Source organism: Sapajus apella, unplaced genomic scaffold (genome assembly GCF_009761245.1).
Source record: "Sapajus apella isolate SASKATOON/1434 unplaced genomic scaffold, GSC_monkey_1.0 scaffold219, whole genome shotgun sequence".
NCBI classification, from domain to species: domain Eukaryota; kingdom Metazoa; phylum Chordata; class Mammalia; order Primates; family Cebidae; genus Sapajus; species Sapajus apella.
In genome coordinates, this window is record NW_022437159.1 from 153721 (window position 1) to 179213 (window position 25493).

The 25493-nt window shown below is 38.2% G+C and overlaps 1 protein-coding gene across 4 annotated transcripts; it reads left to right on the plus strand.

The window, feature by feature from the left end:
• Window positions 1-713: 713 nt before the first annotated feature.
• On the plus strand, window positions 714-24738 carry CLK4 (CDC like kinase 4). Of its 4 annotated transcripts, XM_032270907.1 has the most exons (14): window positions 716-857; window positions 4453-4613; window positions 7833-7891; window positions 8947-9169; window positions 10283-10373; window positions 10767-10833; window positions 13842-13958; window positions 14046-14212; window positions 14479-14573; window positions 14829-14958; window positions 18458-18540; window positions 21676-21755; window positions 23154-23244; window positions 23653-24738. In XM_032270907.1, the coding sequence occupies exons 3-14, from the start codon at window positions 7839-7841 to the stop codon at window positions 23791-23793; spliced, it is 1338 nt and encodes a 445-aa protein (XP_032126798.1). In that variant the 5' UTR covers window positions 716-857; window positions 4453-4613; window positions 7833-7838; the 3' UTR covers window positions 23794-24738. The 4 variants fall into 4 exon arrangements, with proteins under 4 accessions (XP_032126797.1, XP_032126798.1, XP_032126799.1 ...); XM_032270906.1 differs by lacking the exon at window positions 7833-7891 and having other exon boundaries at window positions 714-857; XM_032270909.1 differs by lacking the exon at window positions 10283-10373 and having other exon boundaries at window positions 802-857.
• Window positions 24739-25493: the final 755 nt, after the last annotated feature.

Here is a 25493-nt window from a genome sequence, read left to right on the forward strand (position 1 = left end):
CGGACCCTCATTAGCTCAGAGACATTTTTCTGCCTTGGTTGAATAAAATCAACCCACGGGGACAAAGAATGGGGAAAACTTCGTTAGGGAAACTTCCAGCTAGCTTATCTGCTCAGAAGGTAGGGATCCTAACCGGAAAACCTTGTCAGGAGTCTCCACTGAAACCTCCCGTTTGTTTTGCTCTGAATAGGAGCACATGCCTTGAAAAGATAAGCCCCTCTTGAGCTTGTTTTCTGAGACAGCCTCTTTATCTGAATCCACCTTAGACTGGAAGCTCCAAGTGGACTTGACTACAAGCACCCAGTTCACAGAACAGCCGAGGCACCAGCCAGGCCCGGCCCTGGGCAGTTTTGGGGCCAATGTCGCGCGCCGGCTCCCTCTGGAGTTGAGGTCTCCAGGGAGAGGGCAAGCAAAGCGTGATGGCGTGGCGCCCTCGGCTGGGAGAGCAGGAAACGGGAGACCGACCTGCTCTGCCGAGAGGTGCCGCACTCAAAATAACTCCACCTCATGGGCCAGACACTCAGGGTAGGACCCAAGGGGTCCCTCCCGGTTCCCCCCAAGCCGGAGAAGAACCTAAAAAGCCCCTCCACCCCGAAGACACGCAGCCGCAGTGTGGAGGCTCAGGTCCCGCTTTTACGTCACGTGGAGCCCCGCCCCTTACGGGGAGAGGCGGGAGCGCTCGAGGCTCTGTCACGCAGGCGCGTTCTTGCGGCGTAGGTGGCGCTAGAGGCTGCCGGGGGGGATTGTAGGGCGACGGTGCTGCCGCCATTTTGTGGGGTGTTTGTCACAGCGGTGGAGGAGGGAAGACGGCAGTTTGGCGACATTTCTCGGCTGAAAGGCCATTTGCTTTTGCTGAGGTAGGTTTGCAGGTGGTATATGCTGGGTCTGGCGGCTGTCGGTCTTTAGGTCTCCAAGCCAGGTATCGGATAAACGACCGCGTTAGGAGCCTGGGCTTTTGGGGCTGAGTTGGGTGTTCTGAGGGGCGCTGCTCCAGCCGGAAGCTCCGCAAGTTGCTCGGGCGTCGAGGTTCTGCAGTTGACCTTCTCTGAGGGCCCTGGCCGCTCGCGTCGAGGCTCCGGAGGCCCTGGGCTCGCCGCCCGCTGCTCGCCGGTGAGCGCGGCTCTTGGTTAACCCCATCAGGACCTCTTCCCGCCGGCGGGCGCGAGGACCTGTCGGGAGACCCTTTGAGAGCCGTCCCTGGCATTCGTATTGTCGGAGATAAAGTATTCCCCTGGACTCTTGGTCTGGGCCGTTGATAGCGTTTGAGGGATTTTCCAGAGTCAAGCATTTGCCCCTGTCTGAGTGCGCCAAAGGCACTGGCCGGGTGCCCAGGAGCCGGGAGGTGGGGACCGGGCGTCCGTGCAAATCCAGGTGGTTGAGGGCAGTTAGGTGCTTGTGAGGGGTGGAAATCTGCGGAGGCTAGTCCTCTCTGTACTATACGGAACACAACATTGTTGCCGCGAATCTGCATTTCTGATATTTCTGCGTCTTACTATCCCCGATTGTTTAAATAGCCCAGATATGCTTATCCGATCCTTAGGAAACAGCTCCCCAGACTGAACTCGCCAGCCACTTTGTCTTGCTTCATAGCTGTCCAATGCGATTGTGCTTTTTACACACCTCTACAGTCTTGTTACCCACTAACTGCAGTTCTCTTAGAGCCATGCGGTCCTAAACTTAATTATTTCGATGTTTTTAAGCCATGTACATAGCATAAAGTTGTAAAGAACTACATGATGTTAAGAGCAGTGGCAATGGATCTACATATGAGATCCATTGTGTCATGATTTTTTTAAGATACCTGGTTATTCTAGCATATAGGATCCTTTATTAATTAGAGGCAGTATCATGATTCTAGATAGCTTTTCTTTTTTGTGTATGCGAAGGAACCTCACCACATAGAACGTGGGTCGGGTGATCTTTATGCCTCCAGATAAAATATTTTTGAACATTGTAGGGTGGGTGGGGGAGATAGAGAGGCTGGGACTAACAGCTGAATTAAATTTGAAGTAATGAACTTGAGAAAAATTTTTGAACTCTCACAAGGGAGCTCATTCTTATTTTAATGTTTGCATGTTAACCGATAATTTTATAATTCTGCTTTGCTGGAGGTTAGCTGGTTGTTGCAGACTTACAGTAGAAGAGGAAAAAACAAAGCTGAAGCAGACACATAAGTCTTGAAAAAAACTGCATAATAATGGAGGATCATAATAATAACCCTCAATTATCAGATGTGATTTTGCTTGCTATGATTTAAAAATACTTAACCTAGCTGAGTTCCTGATGTGTTTAAAATACAACTTTGCTATTTGACGGAGCTTGTCAGAAGAACTGCACTTGAAATATAAATGTTCTTTCTTTTTTTTCTTTTGAGACAGGATCTCACTGTCACCCATGCTGGAGTGCAATGGCCTGATCACGGTTCACTGCAGCCTTGATTTCCTTAGGTTCCAGTGATTCTCCCGAGTAGTTGGGACTCAAGTCACCATGTCTGGCTAATTTTTTGTAAACGCCCAGGCTAGTCTGGAGCTTCTGAGTTCAAGGAATCCACCTGCCTTGGCCTCCCAAAGTGTTGGGATTACTGGCATGAGCCACTGCACCCAACCATAAATTTTTGTTGAAGAAAATTTGTGTTTTGGCCTTTTGCCTCAAGTAAATTTGTGCTGTTATTCATGTCACATTCCCATATAGAAGTGACTCCATTTATATCAAACTGGAATGCTCACTTACTTCCATTGAGACACTAACAAGAGCTTTAGAATTTCTGTTTGACCGGATCAGTGCCTTCTCTTCCTCCTAAAGTAAGCTGAGAGCCACATCAGAAGGCTGCCTGATGGGCATAGAATTAGAATCCGCAAGAGAATTAGTTAAAAGATCTGAATTTCTGGTGGCAATCAGACTCTGATGGTGTGACACATACTTTTCTTGTGGAATACCTCCCAGAAGAATTGAAGCTGCCTCATTTCAAAGCCTTTAATCCATTTAAAGTCATTTAAATTTCTACTTGCATTTGTTTGCTTATTAGTCATTTGGGCAAGCTGAATGAGATTAACTAAGTGGGTTTTACTCCATTTTAGCTTTTTTCAGCTCCTTGTTCACCCTGTTTAGCAGAGTTTGGACCTTACTCTTAAAACTTAACTGCTTTGGAAAATAAGATGGGGAGAGACAGATAGGGGTTATATTGTTTTGAGCACAGATGCTGCGCCTGCAAGGAGCACAGGTTATGAATTGGAGGTTATAACTAGAGCCACATGTCACCATTATCGTTTGATTTCACTGTGACCATGCTTCAGTGTGCATCCTCTTAGGTTGATTTCTTTTTCACAGTTACTCCAGATGTACAACAAATAGATTTTAAGTTTAAGAATGACTGCTGGAGGGAGCCACAGTGGCTCAGGACAGTTGTCCTGGTACTTAAGGAGGCGAGGCTACACATTCGAGGCCAGCCTGGGCAACATAAAAACCTCTCATTCATTAAAAATAAATAATAATAATAATAATAAAAGAATAACTGCTGGATAAGAAAATAAACTTGTTGGATAGAGAAAGTTCATAAAATCACTTAAACATTAAAAAACTCTTTTTTGTGGAGATGGGGTTTCACTGTGTAGCCCAGGTTGGTCTCAAACTCCTGGGTTTGGCCTCTCAAAGTGCTGGGATTACAGGCATGAGCTACCATGCTCGGCCTAAAATCACCTTTTTATATCCCTTCAGTTTCTCTGTTGAATGTTGTGTTCTATCCGTACAAAGTTAGTATTCTCAAAGCTTGGAGTCATTCTGAGATTTAGAGAAAAGAGCTTTGGAGAATTTGATAGAAAGAAGCTTCATCATCGAATAGCTCTTTACCGTTAAAACAAAGTCACCTTCTATATTTAGTATCCTTAAGTATTTGTCTTGCACTTCAGTTATTTGTATTATAGTACTTTGCCAAAGCTGCATGACATTGTGATATTATATCTCCTTAAATCAACTCACATTTTAATGCTAACATTTTTAAAAGAATTATGTCAATAACTTAATTGGAAAATCACTAATAAGTAGAAAGTAACAAAACAAGATAAATGTTACTGATTTTTAGCGAAATACTCTTTATCTACTGGAAATGCTAGGCCTGAACCTTTTTATTTGGCCTTTTTTTGTTTACTTTTTTAAAAGGGCAGTTAGTAAATGTTAGTTGAAGACAAGCACCAAGCTGAGAATTTATCCTGGATATAATCAGAAGAATTCGAAATAAATGTCTTAAGGTATCAGTATTACCCACAATTGAATATAAGATCTCTATGCCTCTTAGCAGTCATCTGACCTACCAGTCAGAGGTGGTATAGTGCCCTGATGCCTTGGGAAACATTACCACCTAAAAAGACTTTGGAGCCTATATATGTGTGGGGTTTTGATACTTAAAATATCACACATCTGTAACCTCCACAATTCCTTTTTCATTTCTATCAACAGATGCGGCATTCCAAACGAACTCACTGCCCTGATTGGGATAGCAGAGAAAGCTGGGGACATGAAAGCTATTGTGGAAGTCACAAACGAAAGAGGAGATCTCACAGCAGCACACAAGAGAACAGGCATTGTAAACCACATCACCAGTTTAAAGAATCTGATTGGTAAATTAACTCTTGAACTAGTAGCATTTTAGCTCTAATAGTGATTTGTCATGTGCTTGTATAGCTTTCATCTGTCAAATTGTTTTATAATTCAGTCAACAAACATTCATTTAGAAAATATTTGAGTGCCTATTTTAGACTAGACTATAGGTGCCGAGGCTACAGCTGTGAATAAAACAAAGTTCTTGTCCTTATGTATGTCTGTCTGAGAGTGGTAGGAGACAGTTGATCAGTAAGTGAATGTAAAATGTAAAATAATATGGTAAGTCTCAACTACCAGTAATGTCACTAGGGAGATGACACAAAAAGTTAAGTAACAGTGAGACAATGAGTAGCTTTAATTTGTATGTAGGAGGGAGACAATGTTGTAGTGCTCATTAAGTGTTTCATAACTAAGGTAGGGTTTTATAGTGGAGTAGTTATCCAACAGAGAAAAGCAACATGTATTATTAGTCAGTTATACTGTGTTCTACAGGTTATATTTGTAGATGAGGCTAAGGGATATGTTTGGGATTTTTAGAAGCTGGCTTTATTCTTAGAACTATTCTTGTGCACAGGTAGTAGCTAGTAATTTGGGAAATGGCCTCAATAAAAACTTGCAACAGCATATGTCTTGTTTATTGTATTTTTACCAGTGTAAAATTTGGAGGTAATATATTTATATAGAATTAAGGGAATCTTAAGTTCTAAATGATTAAAGAAAGGCTAGGTAAGTTTCTTTCACTCTGTCTTTCATTAATTTCCCTTTTTCATTTGTTTTGTTGGTTCTATGTTTTCTTCTTGTTTTGTACAGATGTTCCATTGGGACTGTTTACCAGATTGCTTTCTAAATTAGCCAGCTGGGGTTACTTTAAAAAACAGTATGTAATTTATTTCCTTCTCCACATTAACAGACTTGTTCTGCCAAATTGAGCTTATTTGTAGTCAGTGCAGACCAATCATGCTTCATACACATTGTTATGTAAGGGGAAGGGGGAACGTTTATGACAAGATTTCAAAGACCAGAGATAATTAATGTACAGTATACTAAAGAAAACTATCTATACTCCACTATTAATAAATACAAAAAACTCTAAGGCTTAATGTCATAGTACTAGTTACTCATAAGATTATTATACATTGTATATATAGAAAGGAAGTGATAAGAGAGCTGAATAGTTCATCCATGCTCATAGTTAACTGCATAAACGTGATGCTGAGTCCAGTTAACAGCCAGGCCAGTACCTTCTTTGACGTTGGTACCAGGTGTGTTTGGTGGTCACCGTTCACCATAATACAGAATATTCTAAACTTAATTATTTGTTAAAAATATCTTTGTATTTAAATCTTTGCCTCTGATTATTGCCTGAAAATATTCTCCAAGAAAAGGCTTTTAAGTTAAAGGATATGGACTCTTGCAAGTTTCTTGCTACAGGTTCATATTTCTTTTTCTGGAAAGTTTGCCGAATTATACGATGTGCTCCTTCATGCTCTCGCCAATCTTGAATGTCTTGAGAGGCTAAGGATAATGTTTTGATTAATCTGAATTTTTAAATTTCTAGTGAATTTGTCCACTGTCATATATTTATTGATCATTTGAACATCTTTTTATTTTTAGCTTATTAAAGTATACATTTTTTATTGATTTAGAAGAGCTTTTTATGACATTATTATTATAACCATTTGTCATATATATATTGCCTAGTGTCTTTTCTTTATGATTTGTCATTTGGAGGTAGCCTGTGAATTGGTCTCCCTTTCTACAGGCTTAATTAATCCATTCTCCATTGGAGATGGATCAGAACAACTGATATGGTTGTAAACCCTTCCTTTATATATTGTTGTCAGAATCCTGTAACATAGAGTAACGAGTCTTAAACCAGTAATTCTCTATCTTTAGTGTGAATAAGAATCACCTTGAAGGTATGTTGACCAGATTTAGAGTCAGCGAGTATGACCTGAGGCCCAGGGTTACCGTTTTTAATAAGAAGTCCGTATTTCATATTCCTGGTAAATAGACCGTCCTTTGAGAAATACTTTAGCCTAGCATGCAGGGCTTTTAATGATGCTATTCTCAGCTTACTTAGTTGTCTGCATTCCCTTATGTGAAAATTGCTCTTTCTGGAATTATCTTTTTCCTGAGTAACCCATAGATAAATCCACCTCTAAGCTATTGTGGCTAAAAGTGCTGTATGAATTTAAGATGGTAATATGCCATTCTTCTCCCCCGGAATTTCTTCTGTATTCCGCTTTGTCCAAATCCTGGCTTCCCTTTAAGATGCAACTCCATTTCCATCTTTTTTGTAATTCTTCTCTGACCATTTCAAACAGATTTTTTTCCCTTCTCTGACTCTAAGCACTCATGTGTTGTAACCTTTTAGAATTTCCTACATTGTTGGATTTTGTTTCATTTTTATATGAGTAATCTCAAATTGTTCATTATTTGTTGGCAAGGACTTTGCCTTACATAATTTTTTTTTTTAAATCTCCCACAGGACCTGTGTGGATATAAAAACGAATGCCCTTACCTGTCTTGGCTATTTTAAAGGCTGTAGTGAAATATTAGCTGGGCATTCAGTGTATTTTAAAAAATTAAATCAGTCTATTCATCCTGTCTACCCCTGTCCATAGCCTGTGTAATTCTGTAGACTTTGTTTATATAATCTGTTGATGAGACTCTCATCCTTTTAGTTTGTCCTCATGGTGTTCACCCTATGTTTTGTTTCTCTATGCATTGTTTATGGCTTATTAGCAACTCTAATTTCATGCAGTATTCCAACTAAAGATTGTTATTCTTAGTTTTTTCTAATAGAAGGATTTTGGACTTTCATGGGAATGATGCCCTTAAGAGTATGGTCGCTTCTAACTTACTGTATTGGCGGTCTCTCCCTGACAGTTCCAAGCCAACTGATCAGATCCCTACCCTAGACTACCCACAGTCTTACCAAATATCCTGAGTTGTTTCTCCAGTAGGTAGAACTTAAAGCTGATGCTAGGGAAAGAGAACCGGGTTTCTACATCTCCCCAGCCTGGATTTGCTGCTAGCCCTGTTGGATAGTAGTTGTAAAGATGCTTCTGTTTCTGCCTAAACCAGCCTCCTGGGTAAAAGAATGACAGCATATTCTGGGGAGAGGAAAGGGGTTGGTGAGGGCAATCTAGTCAACATCTGTCACTCCATTGCTTGTTAGGATTATTTTAGCCGATTTGTCTGACTGGGCAGGTGTCCCCTCTCTCCCTCAGTGCTCCATGTGCATCCCTCTTGAAGCTTCGCACTCTGTTGAAGAGGACACTCATCCCAGGTAGAGAGGGGGACGGGAAACTGGGCCAATTGAATCTATGTCCTATTCTTTCCATCAGATCAAGGCTACTTAACTGGGATCCATTGACACCCTGAGGTCCATGACCTTTATGAAATTCCTTACCAAGTTTTGTTTATGTGTTTCTTGGGGAAAAGAGTCCATGGCTTCAGCAGATTTTCAAAGGGATCTGTAGATTAAAGCACTATGGCACTAGATGATGGTATTTTCTGTTATTTCTTACGTATTTCTCAAACAGGCATGACGGGAAATTAGAAATGCAAAGGGAAGTAGGGTGGTGGAACTACTGTAATCCTAAATTACAGGATCCCTTTCTTATTTTAGGGGGATATATTTTAGATGCCTTTGGCACATGAAGCAGCCCTCAAAAGCTATGTTGTCTATTTCTCTAACAGGAATAACAAGGCTAGAAATGCAAAGAGGAGAGGAGATGCGATAGATGATGTGTGTGATAAAATTGGCCTGTATAACAGTGGTTAGAAAATAGTTTTTGTCACTAATGTGCTATACAATCTTGGCAAATCGTTTTTCTTCTAGGGATCTTAATTTAGTTGTCGGTAAAATGAAAGGGCTGGGATACATTTAAGGCTCCTGATAGCTTGAATATACCTTTCATGAAGAAATTCTCTGTGTGCCAGGGATATCTAAAATGCACTTACATTAAAAGTGAAAGGAACCCTTTTTGTCTGCCTCTGATTGTACCTCTTTGAAAGACTAAGATAGCTTAGATACAGATGCAGAAGATAAAGGAACACTTAAGTAAACACTAGACAAACATTAATGATTTGACTCAAGCTCTAATTCCGTGGTGTGAAGTGCTTGACAGCAGTCTATATAATGGGCCCATTTGCTTGTTTGTTAAAGTAAAATAATTTCTTAACTTTGTGAGATAAATATAAATGCTAATTCATCTGTTTGAATTTTTTTTTTTTATGTAGTTAGCTTTTTAAACCAAGAGTTTTTGAGGTAATGTTTTGTTTGAACCACATTATTTCAGAATGAAGAGAATAATTTGAAATCCTTTAATGTGTTTGCAGTCACTATTTAGAAGCAAGGTCTTTGAATGAGCGAGATTATCGGGACCGGAGATACGTTGATGAATACAGGAATGACTACTGTGAAGGATATGTGCCTAGACATTATCACAGAGACATTGAATGCAGTTATCGAATCCACTGCAGTAAATCTTCAGTCCGCAGCAGGAGAAGCAGTCCTAAAAGGAAGCGCAATAGACACTGTTCAAGTCATCAGTCACGTTCGGTATGATTGATTTTGTTTTTATTTTGAGTGGAGTTTTATTTTTGTGTAAAAGCTGTTAATGAGCTGATAAGTTTCTAATTTTTTTATGTATATAAAATACTATTTGGATATATTATAATTATACTTATATTACTTAAATCCTTAAAGGAAACCTCCAAATTCTTATAGCCGATCTGTATATTTATTAGCTAGCCCTCATTTGCTCACGTTTCCTCATATTCTGCAGACCAGATAATGAATTTATTGACCTTAATAATAAAAATATTTTTGTATTTGTAACATTCTTATGAAAAAGTCATGCACCCATCTTTCATCTTAAGCATTTTTTTTTTTTAACTTAGAAAGCCTTTATCTGGTACTTAAAAACAAATGTGAAGTATTACACTGGTAGATACCTAAATGTTACTAACCTGCCTAGAGCATAGTTCCATAGCACAGTGCATCATTGTCTGCAACAACTTGTTTTGAAATTTTGAAAGTGGGTGCTGAATGGGAAACATCCAAAAAGTCTGCCTTTTTTTTTTTTTTTTTACTCAGACATCTTCACCTGCTTGAACAGTAAACTTTGAATTATTTTCTCCCCAAGTTTTCTTGAGTAAAACTAGTTTTTATTATATTGAACATTGAAATTAACTAGCTTTTATTTTCCCCTTTTATTTTAATCATGTATATTTTAAAATATTGCTAAATTAGAATAATTTCAAATAGTCTTGACATTTTAAAACATTTTTCTGACAAACTAGACATCTCAATTCACAGCATATGCTGTTTATAGCAAGAGATAAGTAAATCATGACATTGCATTCTTTAAATTTCAGACTTCAATTAAATCAGTATTTTAAAGAGACAATTGTGTTGTTTTTTTTCTATTGCCACTTTAAGTATCTTATCTGAAAATCTGTTCCTTGCCATGTTTTTCTTCTGTAACATAAACTGTGCCCTGTGAATTTCTGGGGACTGAATTTGAAATTGCTCCTGCCAACTGTTCGTGGCCTGGTGCTTATCTGAATGCCTGAATATCTCCCCGCTGAATGAATTGCGTATTCTGCCCTGAATTCACTCTGATATATTGATTGGCTGGACGATCTTGGTGCTGCCCACTTGCCGTTCCAGAAGAGCCACCGAAGGAAAAGATCCAGGAGTATAGAGGATGATGAGGAGGGTCACCTGATCTGTCAAAGTGGAGACGTTCTAAGAGCAAGATGTATAGAATATTTTTCAACACTTTTTAAACTTTGCAGAAAGAATAATCTTTTTAAGAATAGTTTGTCAGCGGGGGGCTAAAGAACTCTTCATTGCTTTTTTGTTTTGTTTTTTGTGGGTTTGTTTGTTCTTTTGTATTTCTTCTTTTCTGTAGAATTTAAATATTTCTATTCTAAAGTTCCAAAATAATCAGTGGAATTTGAGATTAGAGCAAGAAAGATAGCTCTATCTAATTGTTTTTGTAGCAGCTGAAACTAAAATAATTTGAGTGCTGAAACGTTAGTTATGCTTTGATAGAGATCATTTGAAAATATTCCACACTTAAGCATTCATTGTTTGAATAACTAGACAATTTGTACTCAAGTACTTAGACCTCTTTTTTCCTCCTCATTAGATGAAATCGTGGACACTTTGGGTGAAGGAGCCTTTGGCAAAGTTGTAGAGTGCATTGACCATGGCATGTAAGTTTGTTTTTTTCCTTTTTGAATGTTCTGATATTTTTGGTGGGGAAAGATTCATAATTTAGATGGAATTTATTTTATTTTTATTAATTGAATTTATTTATTTGAGATAGGGCCTCTGTTGCCCAGACTTGAGTGCAGTGGTGCCATCTTGTCTCACCGCAACTTCCGTTTCCCAACTTTAAGTGATTCTCCCACTTCAGCTTCCTGGGTAGCTGGGATTACAGGAGTGTGCCACGTGTGATTACAGGCTCCTAGCTAGTTTTTGTATTTTTGTAGAGATGGGGTTTCACCATGCTGGCCTGGCTGGTCTCAAACTGCTGACCTCAAGTGATCCACCCACCTCAGTCTCCCAAAATGTTGGGATTACAGGCATGAGCCACCATGCCCAGCCAAGATGGAATATATTTTAAATGGTAGCCTCATGTTTTGGGGGATAAATTACTCACAGAATTTCTCAAATTGTTCATGATTTGTTTACCATGAATGTGGATGTTAAGAATGCTGACGGACGGCCGCGGTGGCTCATGCCTGTAATCCCACCATTTTGGGAGGTTGAGGCAGGCGGGTCATCTGAGTCAGGAGTTTGAGACCAGCCTGAGCAACATGGAAAAACCCCATCTCTACTAAAAATACAAAATTAGCCAGGCATGGTGGCGATTCCTATAATTCCATCTACTTGGGAGACTGAGGCAGGAGAATTGCTTGAACCTGGGAAGGGAGGAAGCAGAGGTTGCGGTGAGCCAAGATGGGGCCATTGCACTCCAACCTGGGCAACAAGAGTGAAACTCCGTCTCAAAAAAAAAAAAAAATGACAAATTTCAACCGGGGTAAATCAAATCATTGAAATAAAAGCGTACGTTCAAGTGAAGGGATTTTCCAGAACTCCAGAACTGAGGTACTTGACCCTGTGTATAAGATTCAGCAATTTTGGATTGCAGAGGCAATAAAGTATGTCTGATCTTATGTTAAGAGTTAGTTTCCTAAACTATAAATAAATTTTATTTTATAGGGCCTAGAGAATAAAGTTTGTGGTTTGACCCTTTGTGCCTCATTTTACCGTTTTCCTCTAGGACCTATCTTTTGTGTCTTGCACACTTTTTTGTAAGTGAAGTTCTTAAAACTTTAGTGAAACTGCACATTTCTAAAGTGACATAAAATTTTTTATCATAAATTAGTTGGGATGAATGTAATTTCCAACCTGTTGTAAATATTAATACTAAAAAGTAAAACTTACATCTCTTTAAATGCATTTGAGGGAATCTGAATACCATAGCAGCTTGATACCTACCATCATCCATGAACTAACGCTTCTTGAATACTTAGAAATGTTTTATTTTTCAATTTATTTTCATTTTGCTTTCCATAAATATTATCCAAATTATCTTATCCCCACATTTTGCTTTTCTGCAACAAATATGTGAATGTAAATTGAACTTTGTTTTGAAATATTTGCAGACTTACAGAAAAGTTGATAAAATAGTTCAAAGAATTCCCGTGTATTCTTCACCCAGATTTTCCAAATGTTAACATTTTATAAGATTTGCTTTATCATTATACATACATACGTGTTAAAATTTTGCCAACTAATCTGCAGACTTTATTCAGATTTCACCAGTCATCCCATTAATGTCCTTTCATGAAATTTCATGAAAGCCTAAGTCTTGACTTAATACTCTTAATAAATACTCCATTTATTGAACTGTATCTTTAAAAAAAATTTTTTTTTTAATGAGGTAGGGTTTTACTATGTTGCTCAGGCTGGTGTGGAACTCCTTGGCTTCCAGTGATCCTCCTGCCTCAGCCTCCCAAAGTGCCGGAATTATAGATATGAGCCTGTAATCACATGTGGCACACACCTGTACCACATCTGGCGTGGAATGTTTCCTTTATTGGGGCAGTTGAGGCCTCTAAAAATATGAGTACATGTATCCATAGATGAATATCTGACTGTTTAGCATTGTTTTCTTTTTTTGTTTTTATAGATACAATCACTGAGAAAACTTTTTGGTCATGTAAATAGATAGGAGTAGATGTTTTGTCACAGTAATCTTACTATAGTTCTTTTAAGTCTTGAGGTATACGCCAAACATCAGAAAATCTTTTTAATGACTTATCAGTCCACAGTCATTGAGGCCTTTTGAAAGCAATGAATTGGAAACCACTGGATGTGGAAAAAGGTTTTGTATCCAGTCATTAGAGTATGTATTTGTTTGCCCTAAATGTTTTTATAGCATATATTTTGTTATACTAATAAGGGATGGGTATGGTTTTGTAAAGTGGAAGGGCCATAGTAAAAAGAAGGCTTGAATGCTGGCTCATCTGCAGGTAGGTTAGGTTTAGAAAGGAAGACAAAAAGAAGTTGAAGATTTGAAACATTCATAGCTCTGTATATTTTAGGGAGCATTCTTACAGATGCCCCAGTCTGTAGCCCACTACCCTCCCCTGTAGCTGTTTCTGTGTATTTGCATCAGTGCATCTGCTAAGGTTTTTCTGGACTTAATTACTTACAGTTGGTGTCTCCTTTACCTGAATGTTTCCTTCCCAATCTGACCAATTGCCAGCTATTTTTCAGGACTCATTTCTGTGTCATCTCTTCTGTGAAGAAGTCTAAGTTGTTTACCTGTCTGTCTTTTCCATTAGACTTCGAAATATGTAGGGACACGTCCTGTCTTTTAATCACTAATAACTACGCATTGCCTGGCACAAAGTAGGCCTAGCCTGTTAAATGAATGAATGCTTTCAACAGTAGCATGTTCTATTTTTGGTTTATATTTGTGTATATATTTTTAAACTGTTGTATAAAACTCATTAAGGGAATTATCATTTCATGGAAAGTATTTTATCAAAATGTTTTTAGAAGATGTTATATGGAATTTGCTATAATATGTCCTGAAAGACTATTTTAAATGGCCTAGAGGATTATAATTATTTAAGATTATGCTTTAGAGCATAACATGGTTTCAGCTCACTTCTGTACATTTATCATTTTTATCCTTATTTTTAAGGGACGGCATGCATGTAGCAGTGAAAATCGTAAAAAATGTAGGCCGTTACCGTGAAGCAGCTCGTTCAGAAATCCAAGTATTAGAGCACTTAAATAGTACTGATCCCAATAGTGTCTTGTAAGTATAAATTTAACCAATGAGCCATCATATTACATGAAATACTCAGATTTCTGTAAACTGACTTATTATTTTGATCTGTTTTAGCCGATGTGTCCAGATGCTAGAATGGTTTGATCATCATGGTCATGTTTGTATTGTTTTTGAACTACTGGGACTTAGTACTTACGATTTCATTAAAGAAAACAGCTTTCTGCCATTTCAAATTGACCACATCAGGCAGATGGCATATCAGATCTGCCAGTCAATAAATTGTAAGTATACTTGATAAATTTATTTTTAAATATTTTTTATTATTTTTTTACCTCTTTAATAGCAATTAAGATAAACCTTTAAGCACCAGAAAACTTGTTTTTATTATATAAGCTGTATATTCAAACGTTGTTACTAAAAATTACACATTTTTCAAGTAAAGATGAAACCTCTCTTGACCACTGTATCTTTTGTCAGTCCTCCTTTCCCTGCTAGTACAAATTAAGTTTGTAAGTGAAACTAATAATGTGTTTTTGTTCTCTTGTAGTTTTACATCATAACAAATTAACCCATACAGATCTGAAGCCTGAAAATATTTTATTTGTGAAGTCTGACTATGTAGTCAAATATAATTCTAAAATGGTAAGTTAAAGACTTGTTTTAATTTTGGTGGTTATCTTTAAAATTAATTTAGCTTGATGATCATTGGATGAGGAATTTCACCTCTGAGCCTCATTATATCCTGATGTTTAACCAAAAAGAAGAAATCCTTCTTTCCCTTTCTCATGAGCTTATTTTGACAATCCAAAAGATAATTCATGTGCTGGCCTTTTGAATAGTGCTATAAAATATTTCCTGTCTATTGAGTTTCATATTTACTCAACTGTGTCTCTCTAGAAACGTGATGAACGCACACTGAAAAACACAGATATCAAAGTTGTTGACTTTGGAAGTGCAACATATGATGATGAACATCACAGTACTTTGGTATCTACCCGGCACTACAGAGCTCCTGAGGTCATTTTGGGTCAGTAGACACCAGGCTTGCTGATATTATAATTGAATGAGGGATTTTTGTTCTTTACAGCTTTAATGGTGGAGTGGGGAAGTATGATTTTCTTAGCAGGATTCAGAAAACGTTTTCTATTTTCATAAAAAATGTGTGGCCGTTGCTATAAATACTTTTCCTGAGTGGTAAGAACGTGATACTGTCTGTGAAAGATATTCCAGGTGGTGGTTATTTTTGAACAAGTGTATCTTAAATGATCATAAGAGAACAGGCTCTGTTAGCTAAGTGCATCACAGAAATGTGATTTGGAAGTTATATGAGTACCTGTTTTTGTGCCATCACGAAAAGCACAGGGTTGATAAAAATGCTGAGGAAACCGGTTGGCAGATGTCTAGATATAGGATGGATAAAAGTTGAGAATAAAGAGGGGCTTCTCTAAGAGGAGAACTCCTGTGATAACCCTTGATGTGAGAAAGTCTGGGAAAGAAAATGAGTTAAGGTGCAGAGTCTTCAAATAAGAAGGAACTTTTTAAGGGAGTGTGCGTCTTATGCCTCAACATTAAAAGTTAGAGATCAGGTCTTACTAATAAAGCAGGGAAATCAGCTATTGGCTTGGGAGCTTGGAAACATTGGGAAACATTCAGATCAGGTACATCAAGAGATAGTTGAATGTAATAAGCCAGTTACTTAGCCAAAAGTTAGGTCCAACTGAGTTTAGATTGTAAAACATTTTTGTGGAGGAATTGTATTTTATACTTTTTACTTTTTTCTGTGTCCAATAGGACTTGGTAGTTCAGAATAGGAGTGTGAAAGCAAACTAATGATATTTACCTAGAGTAGAGTAGTAAAGGAGTAAGGAAATCAAGAATGTTATACGGCATTTGCCAGAACTTCCCTTGATGATGGAAATGTTCCATTTCTATACTGCCCTGTATGGTAGCCTCTAGTCACTGGGTAACTGAGTACCTTGTAGTGAGTGGGGCCAGTGTGACTGGGGAGGAACTGAGTTTTGAATTTATCTTAATTTAAATTTTAGATTGAAACAGCTGTATGTGGCTAGTGGTTACCATATTGAACAAGCACAACTCTAGAGCTTGTCTTTTAAATGCATGGTAGTAGGGTTTCTGCTCAGTAAAAACTGGATGGATGCTGTGTAAGGGTAAAAGAAAGCAATATGGGAAGACACAGTGGACAGATAGTGTTTTTTCAGTTTTAAGAATCAGATTTTTCGCCAGGCGTGGTGGCTGATGCCTGTAATCCTAGCACTTTGGGAGGCCGAGGTGGATGGATCACCTGACGTCAGGAGTTCAAGACCAGCCTGGCCATCATGGTGAAACCCCATATTTTAAAAAAAAAGAATCAGATTTTTCCCTACATTTTAATGTGGGGGAACACTACACGAAATAATTGGCGTTTTTTTCTTTGTTATTGGTATATAAAACAGTGGTGCATCTTACAGTTTATGCTATCTGTATAACTGAGCAAAATATAGTAACTCTTTTTTTTTTTTGAGATGGAGTTTCACTCTGTCACCGAGGTTGGAGTGCACTGGTGCCGTCTTGGTTCATTGGAACCTCCACCTACTGGGTTCGAAGGTTTCTCCTACCTCAGAGTAGCTGGGATTATAGGTGCCCGCCACCATGTCAGCTAATTTTTATAGTTCTTAGTAGAGATGGGGTTTTACCATGTTGGCCAGACTGGCCTTGAACTCCTGACCTCAGGTGATCTGCCTGCCTCAGCCTCCCAAAGTGCTGGGATTACAAGCATGAGCCCCTGTGCCTGGCTCAACTCTCTCTTTTTTATTTTTGTTTTTTTATAACAGAGTCAGGGCCTTGCCATGTTGTCCAGGCTGGTCTTCGACTCCTGGGGCTCAAGTGATCTGCCTGCCCTGGCCTCCCAAAGTGCTGGGATTTTAGGCAGGAGCCACAGCACCGACCAGAATATAGTAAATCTTAGTAATAATAAAGTTCCAAATGTGGCCAAGCATGGGATAGTTAATATAAATCTGACATTGGAATCACTGGCCTTGAGGAGAAAGAATCAGGAGATTGGGAGAATAGAAAGGTCCTTTGTGGCATGAGGATGAAGTCAGAATTTGGTTAGAGAGGAAGATATAGTCAGGTGCTAGAGTTGAAGTGGGCAGTTGCCCTCATGTTGAGTATAAAAGCTAACATCCAAGAATGAGATGATTTAGAATGGTGTGCTACTGCAGAAGATTACAGTCACCTGGGGAAAGACTAAATTGGGAACCAAGGAGTGGTTGAAAAAACTTTTTTTTTTTTTGAGATGTCTTGCACTGTCGCTGAGGCTGGAGTTCAGTGGCACGATCTTGCCTCACTGCAACCTCTGCCTCCCAGGTTCAAGCAATTCTCCTGCCTCAGCCTCCTGAGTAGCTGGGCTTAAAGGTGCCCACCACCACATCCAGCTAATTTTTTTGTATTTTCAGTAGAGACAGGGTTTCACCGTGTTGGCCAGGCTGGTCTTGAGCTCCTGACCTCATGATTTGCCTGCCTCAGTCTCCCAAAGTGTTAGGATTACAGGTGTGAGCCACTGTGTCCAGCTGAAAAAGAAAATTTTGGTGAGGTCCAAGCTCTAGCATTTACATATTTTATAGTGTTAATAGGTAGAAACCATGCTCCAGTATTGTCCATTTGTTCAAATGATAAACACTGGAGGTTAACAAAAATGACTTAAGTCACAGTCCATATATATTGACTTGAATATATTTCTTTAATTTCAGTGATACCAAAAGTAATTGAAATGTCTTTGAATGTAGGTTTTATTTATACATTATTTTTTAACTAATACTTGATCTTTGAAAGATTAAAACATCTATGTGATTGGTTCTTTCTCCTTTCCAGTTAAGTATAGATTTAAGAAGGCTAGATGTTTTATTCTGATCTGCATAATACTGTCATTGAGAATTCTGAAGGAGAAATTGTATAAAATTGTGTCTAGACAGCCCTGAAGTTAATGTATAGATCCCTCTCTAACAGTATTTCTCTTAATGGAAGAAGTAAACTCACACATCAAGCTGATGATTATTGATAAGTGATTAGTAATTTCATTGTGAGCATAATTAGAAACCTGTATTTGTGCTAATAAAACATGAAAATTCCTGGACTAACCATGAACCAAGTGTAACAACAGTTTCAACAGCAGTGCCCTCCCACCATATAAAAAGTTCAGAGACTATGAAATATTTGCACACATTGGTTGTATACTTGGAAAATGGTAGTCCTTTTGTTTTATATGGAATGCACCCCTCCCTAGTTATAATACTGTGTCTTGATGTGAGCAGATGGACCATGAGAGTGTGTTGAATAGAATTTGATGTAAAACTAAAAATAGAAACCCTGAATTTGTTGTATTCTCCCAAATGGGTTCTGTAAAGGGAGCATCCATATAAGGAAGGATTTAATGTACTGTCAATTAAAAGTTGTAAAATGTTTGAAAATTGTAAATGTTTCTAATTAATGTTAAAAGTAGTAAAATGTTCCTGTTTGTTTTAAAATAGCTTTAGGTTGGTCTCAGCCTTGTGATGTTTGGAGCATAGGTTGCATTCTTATTGAATATTACCTTGGTTTCACAGTCTTTCAGGTATGTGGCTAGTAAATTCCATTTAATAGTTCATAACAAATTTTAAACGTTAAAGGCATTTTAAAGTTTTGACTTCCATATTGGAAAATTGTCGTACATCATTATTCTTAAGATTAAAACTTAATGTGCAAAATGATCATTCTTTAAAACTACAGTTGAATGAAATACTGTGAGTGAGTGATCATAGTTAATTTTGCACATGATTATTGTTTTTAACATGTGGTTCATACTACTGACTTTTTTAAATTATAAAACTCCTTCATAAATTTGCAGTAGTGTTAATGTGGCCAGTTTTCAGTTCTAGTTATGTTGACTATCGGTATGGACATGAACAGGTCACTTACTCCTTTTTATAAAAGAATTCAGGAACAATAAGGGATTGTATTTTGCTCTAAGTATTAAGCATCTATAATGTCTTAGGCATTTATTTATTTATTTATTTTTTATTTTTTATTTTTTTTGGAGACGGAGTTTCACTCGTGTTACCCAGGCTGGAGTGCAATGGCACGATCTCGGCTCACCGCGACCTCCGCCTCCTGGGTTCAGGCAATTCTCCTGCCTCAGCCTCCTCAGTAGCTGGGATTACAGGCACGCACCAGCATGCCCAGCTAATTTTTTGTATTTTTAGTAGAGACGGGGTTTCACCATGTTGACCAGGATGGTCTCGATCTCTTGACCTCGTGATCCACCTGCCTTGGCCTCCCAAAGTGCTGGGATTACAGGCTTGAGCCACCGCGCTCGGCCTTGTCTTACGCATTTCTAAGTATAAGTACATAAAGGTGAAGAGACAGCATCGTCCTCAAGTCATTCAAAAGACATTGGAAAACTATTGCAGTATAGTGTAGCATTTGCTGTAATGGAACAATGTAGAAAATGTAGGTGGGGGAACCCAGGAAAGGTTAACAATTACTTTCTTTAGAGAAGGCATCACTGACAACATAGGAAGAATAGGAGGAGTTTGTTAGAAAACTGGAATGTGATGGGCATATAAGGAAGAAGAAATAGTGTCTGTAAATGCACAGAGGAGTGAAGGAGCATATTCTACTCAGGGAAAAATAGTGTTGTCAGAGTGTCTTGTATAAATGGGAAAATTATAACAGTAGGGAAGGATTGATTCATTAAGGACTTCAAAGACTTTGCAAGGTATTGGTTTGATCCTAGAAGTCAGTGGTTTCCAAAAGTAGACTGGTCCAAAATGAAAATGATTGTCTAGGGTACCACTCTGACTGTTATTTAGACATATCCCTTCTTCTTTTTTCTTTTGTATTTAAATGTCTCTTTTATGAAATGATAGTTACAGTTGTTTGTAGTTTGCTTTTAAAAATAAAAAGTGTTTAACTGGTAAAACAAAAAGTAGGAAACCCTACGTTCTTTTCCACTCTGTCCTTAAATTGTACTTATATCTGAAATCTAAAATCCTTTTTTTTTTTTTTCTGAGATGGAGTCTCACTCCATCACCCAGGCTAGCGTGCAATGTTGGCTCACTGCATCCTCTGCCTCCTGGGTTCAAGTGATTCTCATGTCTCAGCCTCCCAAATAACTGAGTCTACAGGCACAAGCCACTATGCCCCACTAATTTTTTTGTATTTTTGGTAGAGACAGTGTTTCGCTTTGTTTATCAGGCTGGGCTCAAACTCCTGACCTCAGGTGATCTGCCCACATCAGCCTTCTAAAGTGCTGGGATTACAGGTGTGAGTCACTGCTCCCAGCCTGAAATTTAGAAAGCTTTAGGTTATGCAACTGTTAAAGAACTTTAAATAGGGTTGTGGTATGATCAAGGTATTTTATTGTTTTGTTTGGGGAAGAGGAATTAGAGATCCCAGTTCAGTACTATTGAGGTTAATTTGAAGTTAGAATGGTGCAGGGGGCATGCAGCTATGATGAGCTAAGAATCACTTAGGCAGCTATTGCAGTGATGAATTTACTGCTTGTGGGGCACCTCACCAGATTTCTATTTCTGTCTAATCTGTAGAGAGCCTGTTGAAAAGTACTCTGAGTTTATAAATAAGTTTGATGTCTTAGAATCATGGTTATCCATCAGTTCTGGGAGGTGTTGTCTGGTTTTGTAGTAGTGAGCTGTAGGGTTAAGAAAAAGTTAAAGTGCATACTTTTTTCATTCTGACTTACATAAAATGGGTGTTTCAGGTGATTCTGTGATTATAAATCAGTGAGTTTTTAAGTACACATTATTTGAGAGGTGGTTTTATTTTTACTCCACCCTGCAAAATACTCTTAAACTAAGGAATTTCTTTAAAACGTGAAGCTATTATTGTTTATTTCTGTCATGTATCACAACAGTTTGAAAGCAGTATGCAAAGCACAGTAGTTGTTAGATTTCTTTTTTTTTTTTTTTCTTCATTTTTGTGATAGATTTCTTTTAAAAGTATTGCGTACAGCCTCTGCTCTTCAGAGCAAGGGTTAGCAAACTTTGGCCCATGGTGAAATCCTGCCTCGTGCCTCTTATTACAAAAGGAGGAAGAAGAATATGTAATAGGGACCATTCATGACCAGCCAAGCCTAAAATATTTACTATCTGGCCCTTTACAGAAGTTTGCCAACCTCTGCTCTAGAAGCATACCATTCCAGCTGAAAGTTTGACAGTTTTCTGTATTCTACTTTAGCCAAGGCTCTTTTGCTGTCTAATTTAAGGATATGTGCTTTGACATGGGTTGATAGCTTAACTTTCCTCATTATATTTGAGGTAGTATCTTATATCTTAATCTCTTTGAAATTCATGTTCCCACATAACTAGCTCAGCATTGTTTTGAGAATTATCTATGTCTGTTGCCTGTGTAAGTGTTAACAGGTGGACTATTCGTTGGGTACTGGATGTTAATTTTGGTTAAGCAGCTGATGAAATGAGACAGTTTTTCTGGTAATCTTCCCCAGTCAAATGGTGTAAGAAATACGGATAAGGAAACTGAAATTTTAGATTAAACAAGTTACATTTGGATTGCTGTACAGAATCTTACTGATTTATCTGTGAGACCTTAATTTTACCATGTTAGTGGCAGACAGTATAGGTTGTTCAGTACTGTCAATTGTATAGCATGTAGTCCTTTCATATCAACACCATTTTGTGTTTTAATGTGTTATAGAGAAATAGTGCTAAATTTCTTTTCCTATATTTTTTAGACTCATGATAGTAAAGAGCACCTGGCAATGATGGAACGAATATTAGGACCCATACCACAACACATGATTCAGAAAACAAGGTATGTTTTAAGAAAGCCTTTTGTTGGATACATGGAATAGCATATATTCAAACTACAGAAAACCCAACATTGTTGTAATGTTCATTCCAAGGACTATAGATTTTGACCTTTTTTTTTTTTTTTTTTCCTGTCTGGTGGTAACTTGTAACTGCATCTTACTCCTTAAAAAAAAAAGTTATCGTGGGTTTTTTGTTTTAGTTTCGCTTTTTGTTTTTTTTGAGATGAGTCCCTCTCTGTCAGCCAGGCTGGAGTGCAATCGCGTGATCTAGGCTCATTGCAACCTCCCCCTTCCGGGTTCAAGCAATTCTCCTACTTGAGCCTCCCGAGTAGCTGGTACTACAGGCACCTGCCACTACACCAGGCTAATTTTTGTATTTTTAGTAAAGAAAGTGTTTTACCACGTTAGGCTGGTTTCGAACTCCTGACCTCAGGCAACCCTCCCACCTCAACCTCCCAAAGTGCTGGGATTACAGGCGTGAGCCACCATGCCCGGCTATGTTTTTAAAAACTAATATAATAAAAAATATTTACCTTGTGATGTAGTGCAGGGATCCCCAACCTGTAAACCGGGCCTTACAACAGGAGGTGAGCGGCAGTGAGTGAGCATTATTACCACCTGAGCTGCACCTCCTATCAGATCAGCAGTGGCATTAGATTCTCATAGCAGTGTGAACCCTGTTGTGAACTGCACGTGTGAGGGATCTATGCAGCATGCAAGCTCCTTATGAGAATCTAATCCCTGACGATCTGAGGCAGAATAGTTTCATCCCAAACCAATCATCCCCCATCCCAGGGTCTGCTTCCACTAAACTGGTTCCTGGTGCCAAAAAGGTTGGTGACCACTGATCTAGTAAACAAAATGATTTTTGGGGTTTTTTTCACTCAGGTTTACATTTGCATAAATGTTTTCCTAAGGTAATGTATAAGTAATATATAGAATATGAAAAAGCTTGCTTTTTGGAATCATACCATTCTAAGTGTGAAATGTATTCTGTCATTAACCAGCTGTATATTCTTAGACAAGGTAGTATTTCCAAACACAGCTTCACCACAGAAGCCACCTAGGGAGTTACTTAAGATTACCAGCCTCATTCTAGATCTAGTAAAAATAGAATTTATAGGACTGGATCCAGGAGGCCCTAGTTTTAAGGTGGTATTGTTCCATGTATGATGGGAACAACTTAGTTGAGATAATAAAACCTTACAGAGTGGAGGCTATAAGGTGTCTGATATATGATTGTTGCTGAGGTTTCTAAAAATTGCATGCCATATGAATTATATAATATGTCTATACATCTAGAGCGAGCTGCTTATTACCATGTGCCCTCTCATGGGTTCGGGGTAAAGATGTAACTATTTTGTTATTCTACTAATCCAGGCTTTTTTTTTTTCCTGTAGAAAACGCAAGTATTTTCACCATAACCAGCTGGATTGGGATGAACACAGTTCTGCTGGTAGATATGTTAGGAGACGCTGTAAACCATTAAAGGTAAAATAAAAGATTAAAGATTAAAATAAGGGCCGGGCGCGGTGGCTCAAGCCTGTAATCCCAGCACTTTGGGAGGCTGAGACGGGTGGATCATGAGGTCAAGAGATCGAGACCATCCTGGTCAACATGGTGAAACCCTGTCTCTACTAAAAATACAAAACATTAGCTGGGCATGGTGGCGCGTGCCTGTAATCCCAGCTACTGAGGAGGTTGAGGCAGTAGAATTGCCTGAACCCAGGAGGCGGAGGTTGCGGTGAGCCGAGATCACGACATTGCACTCCAGCCTGGGTAACAAGAGTGAAACTCCGTCTCAAAAAAAAAAAAAAAAAAAAAAGAGATTAAAATAAGAAACCACACGTTTTCACTATTACTAATTTTTTTTTTTAAACAAAAACATTTCTCCCTCAGGAATTTATGCTTTGTCATGATGAAGAACATGAGAAATTGTTTGACCTGGTTCGAAGAATGTTAGAATATGATCCAACTAAACGAATTACCTTGGATGAAGCATTGCAGCATCCTTTCTTTGACTTATTAAAAAAGAAATGAAATGGGAATCAGTGGTCTTACTATATACTTCTCTAGAAGAGATTACTTAAGACTGTGTCAGTCAACTAAACATTCTAATATTTTTGTAATTTTAAATTATTTTGTACAGCTAAGTGTAAATACTGTATGTTTTGTATCAATAGCATAATTGTTAAGCAAGTATGGTCTTGATAATGCAATAGAAAAGTTAAAGTTAATTTTTGTTTTTGAGAATAATTACCATTTTTAAAGACCGTTGAAATATCCTTTGTGTCCAGTGAGAAATGTGATTGATCTTGCCTTTTGTACATAGAGGTCACATCTGAAGTGATTTTTTTTGAGTAAAAGGAAATCTTGACTACTTTATATTCTTAAAGGAATATTCTTTATATACCTCAAATTTAGAAGTTAACTTTAAACTTTTTTTTTCTGTAATTGTTGAACGGGTAATTATTATTGACTCTAGATAAGCAGGTACTAGAAACCAAAACTCAAAAATGTTTACTGTAGAATTCTATTAAATTGTGAGTGTTGTGTTCTTTTTCATTGGGTGATAGCAGGGTGATAAGTAGACATTCATGGAAGGGCATCCAGTTTGTCCATTGTGGCAGTTTGTTTAATAAAACCACATACACACTTGATTTAAGATTAAAATCTAACTGGAAAGTCAGTTTGGAAAATGGACATTTCCAGGTGTGTTTGGTGAGTCACAGACATAAAAATAGAAATTCTGATGATTGAGGTTTCGGTTTTTAATACCAAGTCCTGAGGAATGTTAACATTGTCCAGTATCTGTTTATCAAATGGCATAATATGTAAACCTATAAGAATTAAGAATATTAATTAGGCAATTTATGTTTGTGGTATTTCTTACTGTGGAAAGAATTTGATTGGAAAGCATTTTGGGAAGAAAGTACTACTGAAATTTCCGGAACTTGATTGGTTAACATAAACTTTTTGACTATAGGGTTTGTTGTTGTTGTTGTTTTACTGTCCTTGTTTTCACATGAAAACTATGTGAACTGAGTGTGGTGGTTCACGCCTGTATTCCCACCACTTTGGGAAGCCGAGGTAGGCGGATCACCTGAGGCCAGGAGTTTGAAACCAGCCTGGCCAACATAGTGAAACACCATCTCTACTAAAGATGCAAAATATTAGCTGGATGTGGTGCGACTGTAATCCCAGCTACTTGGGAGGCTGAGGCATGGGAATTGCTTGAACCCAGGAGGTGGAGGTTGCAGTGAAGGTGGAGGTTGCGGTGAGCCAAGATGGTGCCACTGCACTCAAGCCTGGATGACAGAGCCAGACTCTGTCTCAAAAAAGAAAGAAAGAAAACCCACTATATGGTAAATGTTACTTAATTGAGTAAAAGGAAAAAAAGTCTCGTTACTATGGTTCAGTCAGCCAGGTAGGAATATTTTTTGTTGTAGAATTTCTAAGTGCTGATTAAGATAGTTATTTTTTGTTAAAAGTATCCCCATGTCATAAGTGCATTGCACAAATATTGGAGTTTTATCTGTTTATGTTTTTGTTTTTTTTTTTAAATAGAGTCTTGCTCTGTTGCCCAAGTTGGAGTGCAGTGTCATGATCTTGCCTCACTGCAAACTTCTGCCTCCTGGGCTCAAGCAATTCTCTTTCTCAGCTTCCTGAGTTGCTGGGATTACAGGCGTGTGCCACCAGGACTGGCTAATTTTTGTATTTTTAGTAGAGGCAAGGTTTCA

What these genes read in the sequence shown, in the direction of transcription:
- CLK4 (XM_032270906.1), top strand. Translation starts at nt 4,453, where the DNA reads ATGCGGCATTCCAAACGAACTCACTGCCCTGATTGGGATAGCAGAGAA. An exon ending in TCAAATATAATTCTAAAATG is followed by an intron (nt 14,574 to 14,828) that starts GTAAGTTAAAGA and finishes GTGTCTCTCTAG; the next exon opens with AAACGTGATGAACGCACACT. An exon ending in CACATGATTCAGAAAACAAG is followed by an intron (nt 21,756 to 23,153) that starts GTATGTTTTAAG and finishes TTTTTCCTGTAG; the next exon opens with AAAACGCAAGTATTTTCACC.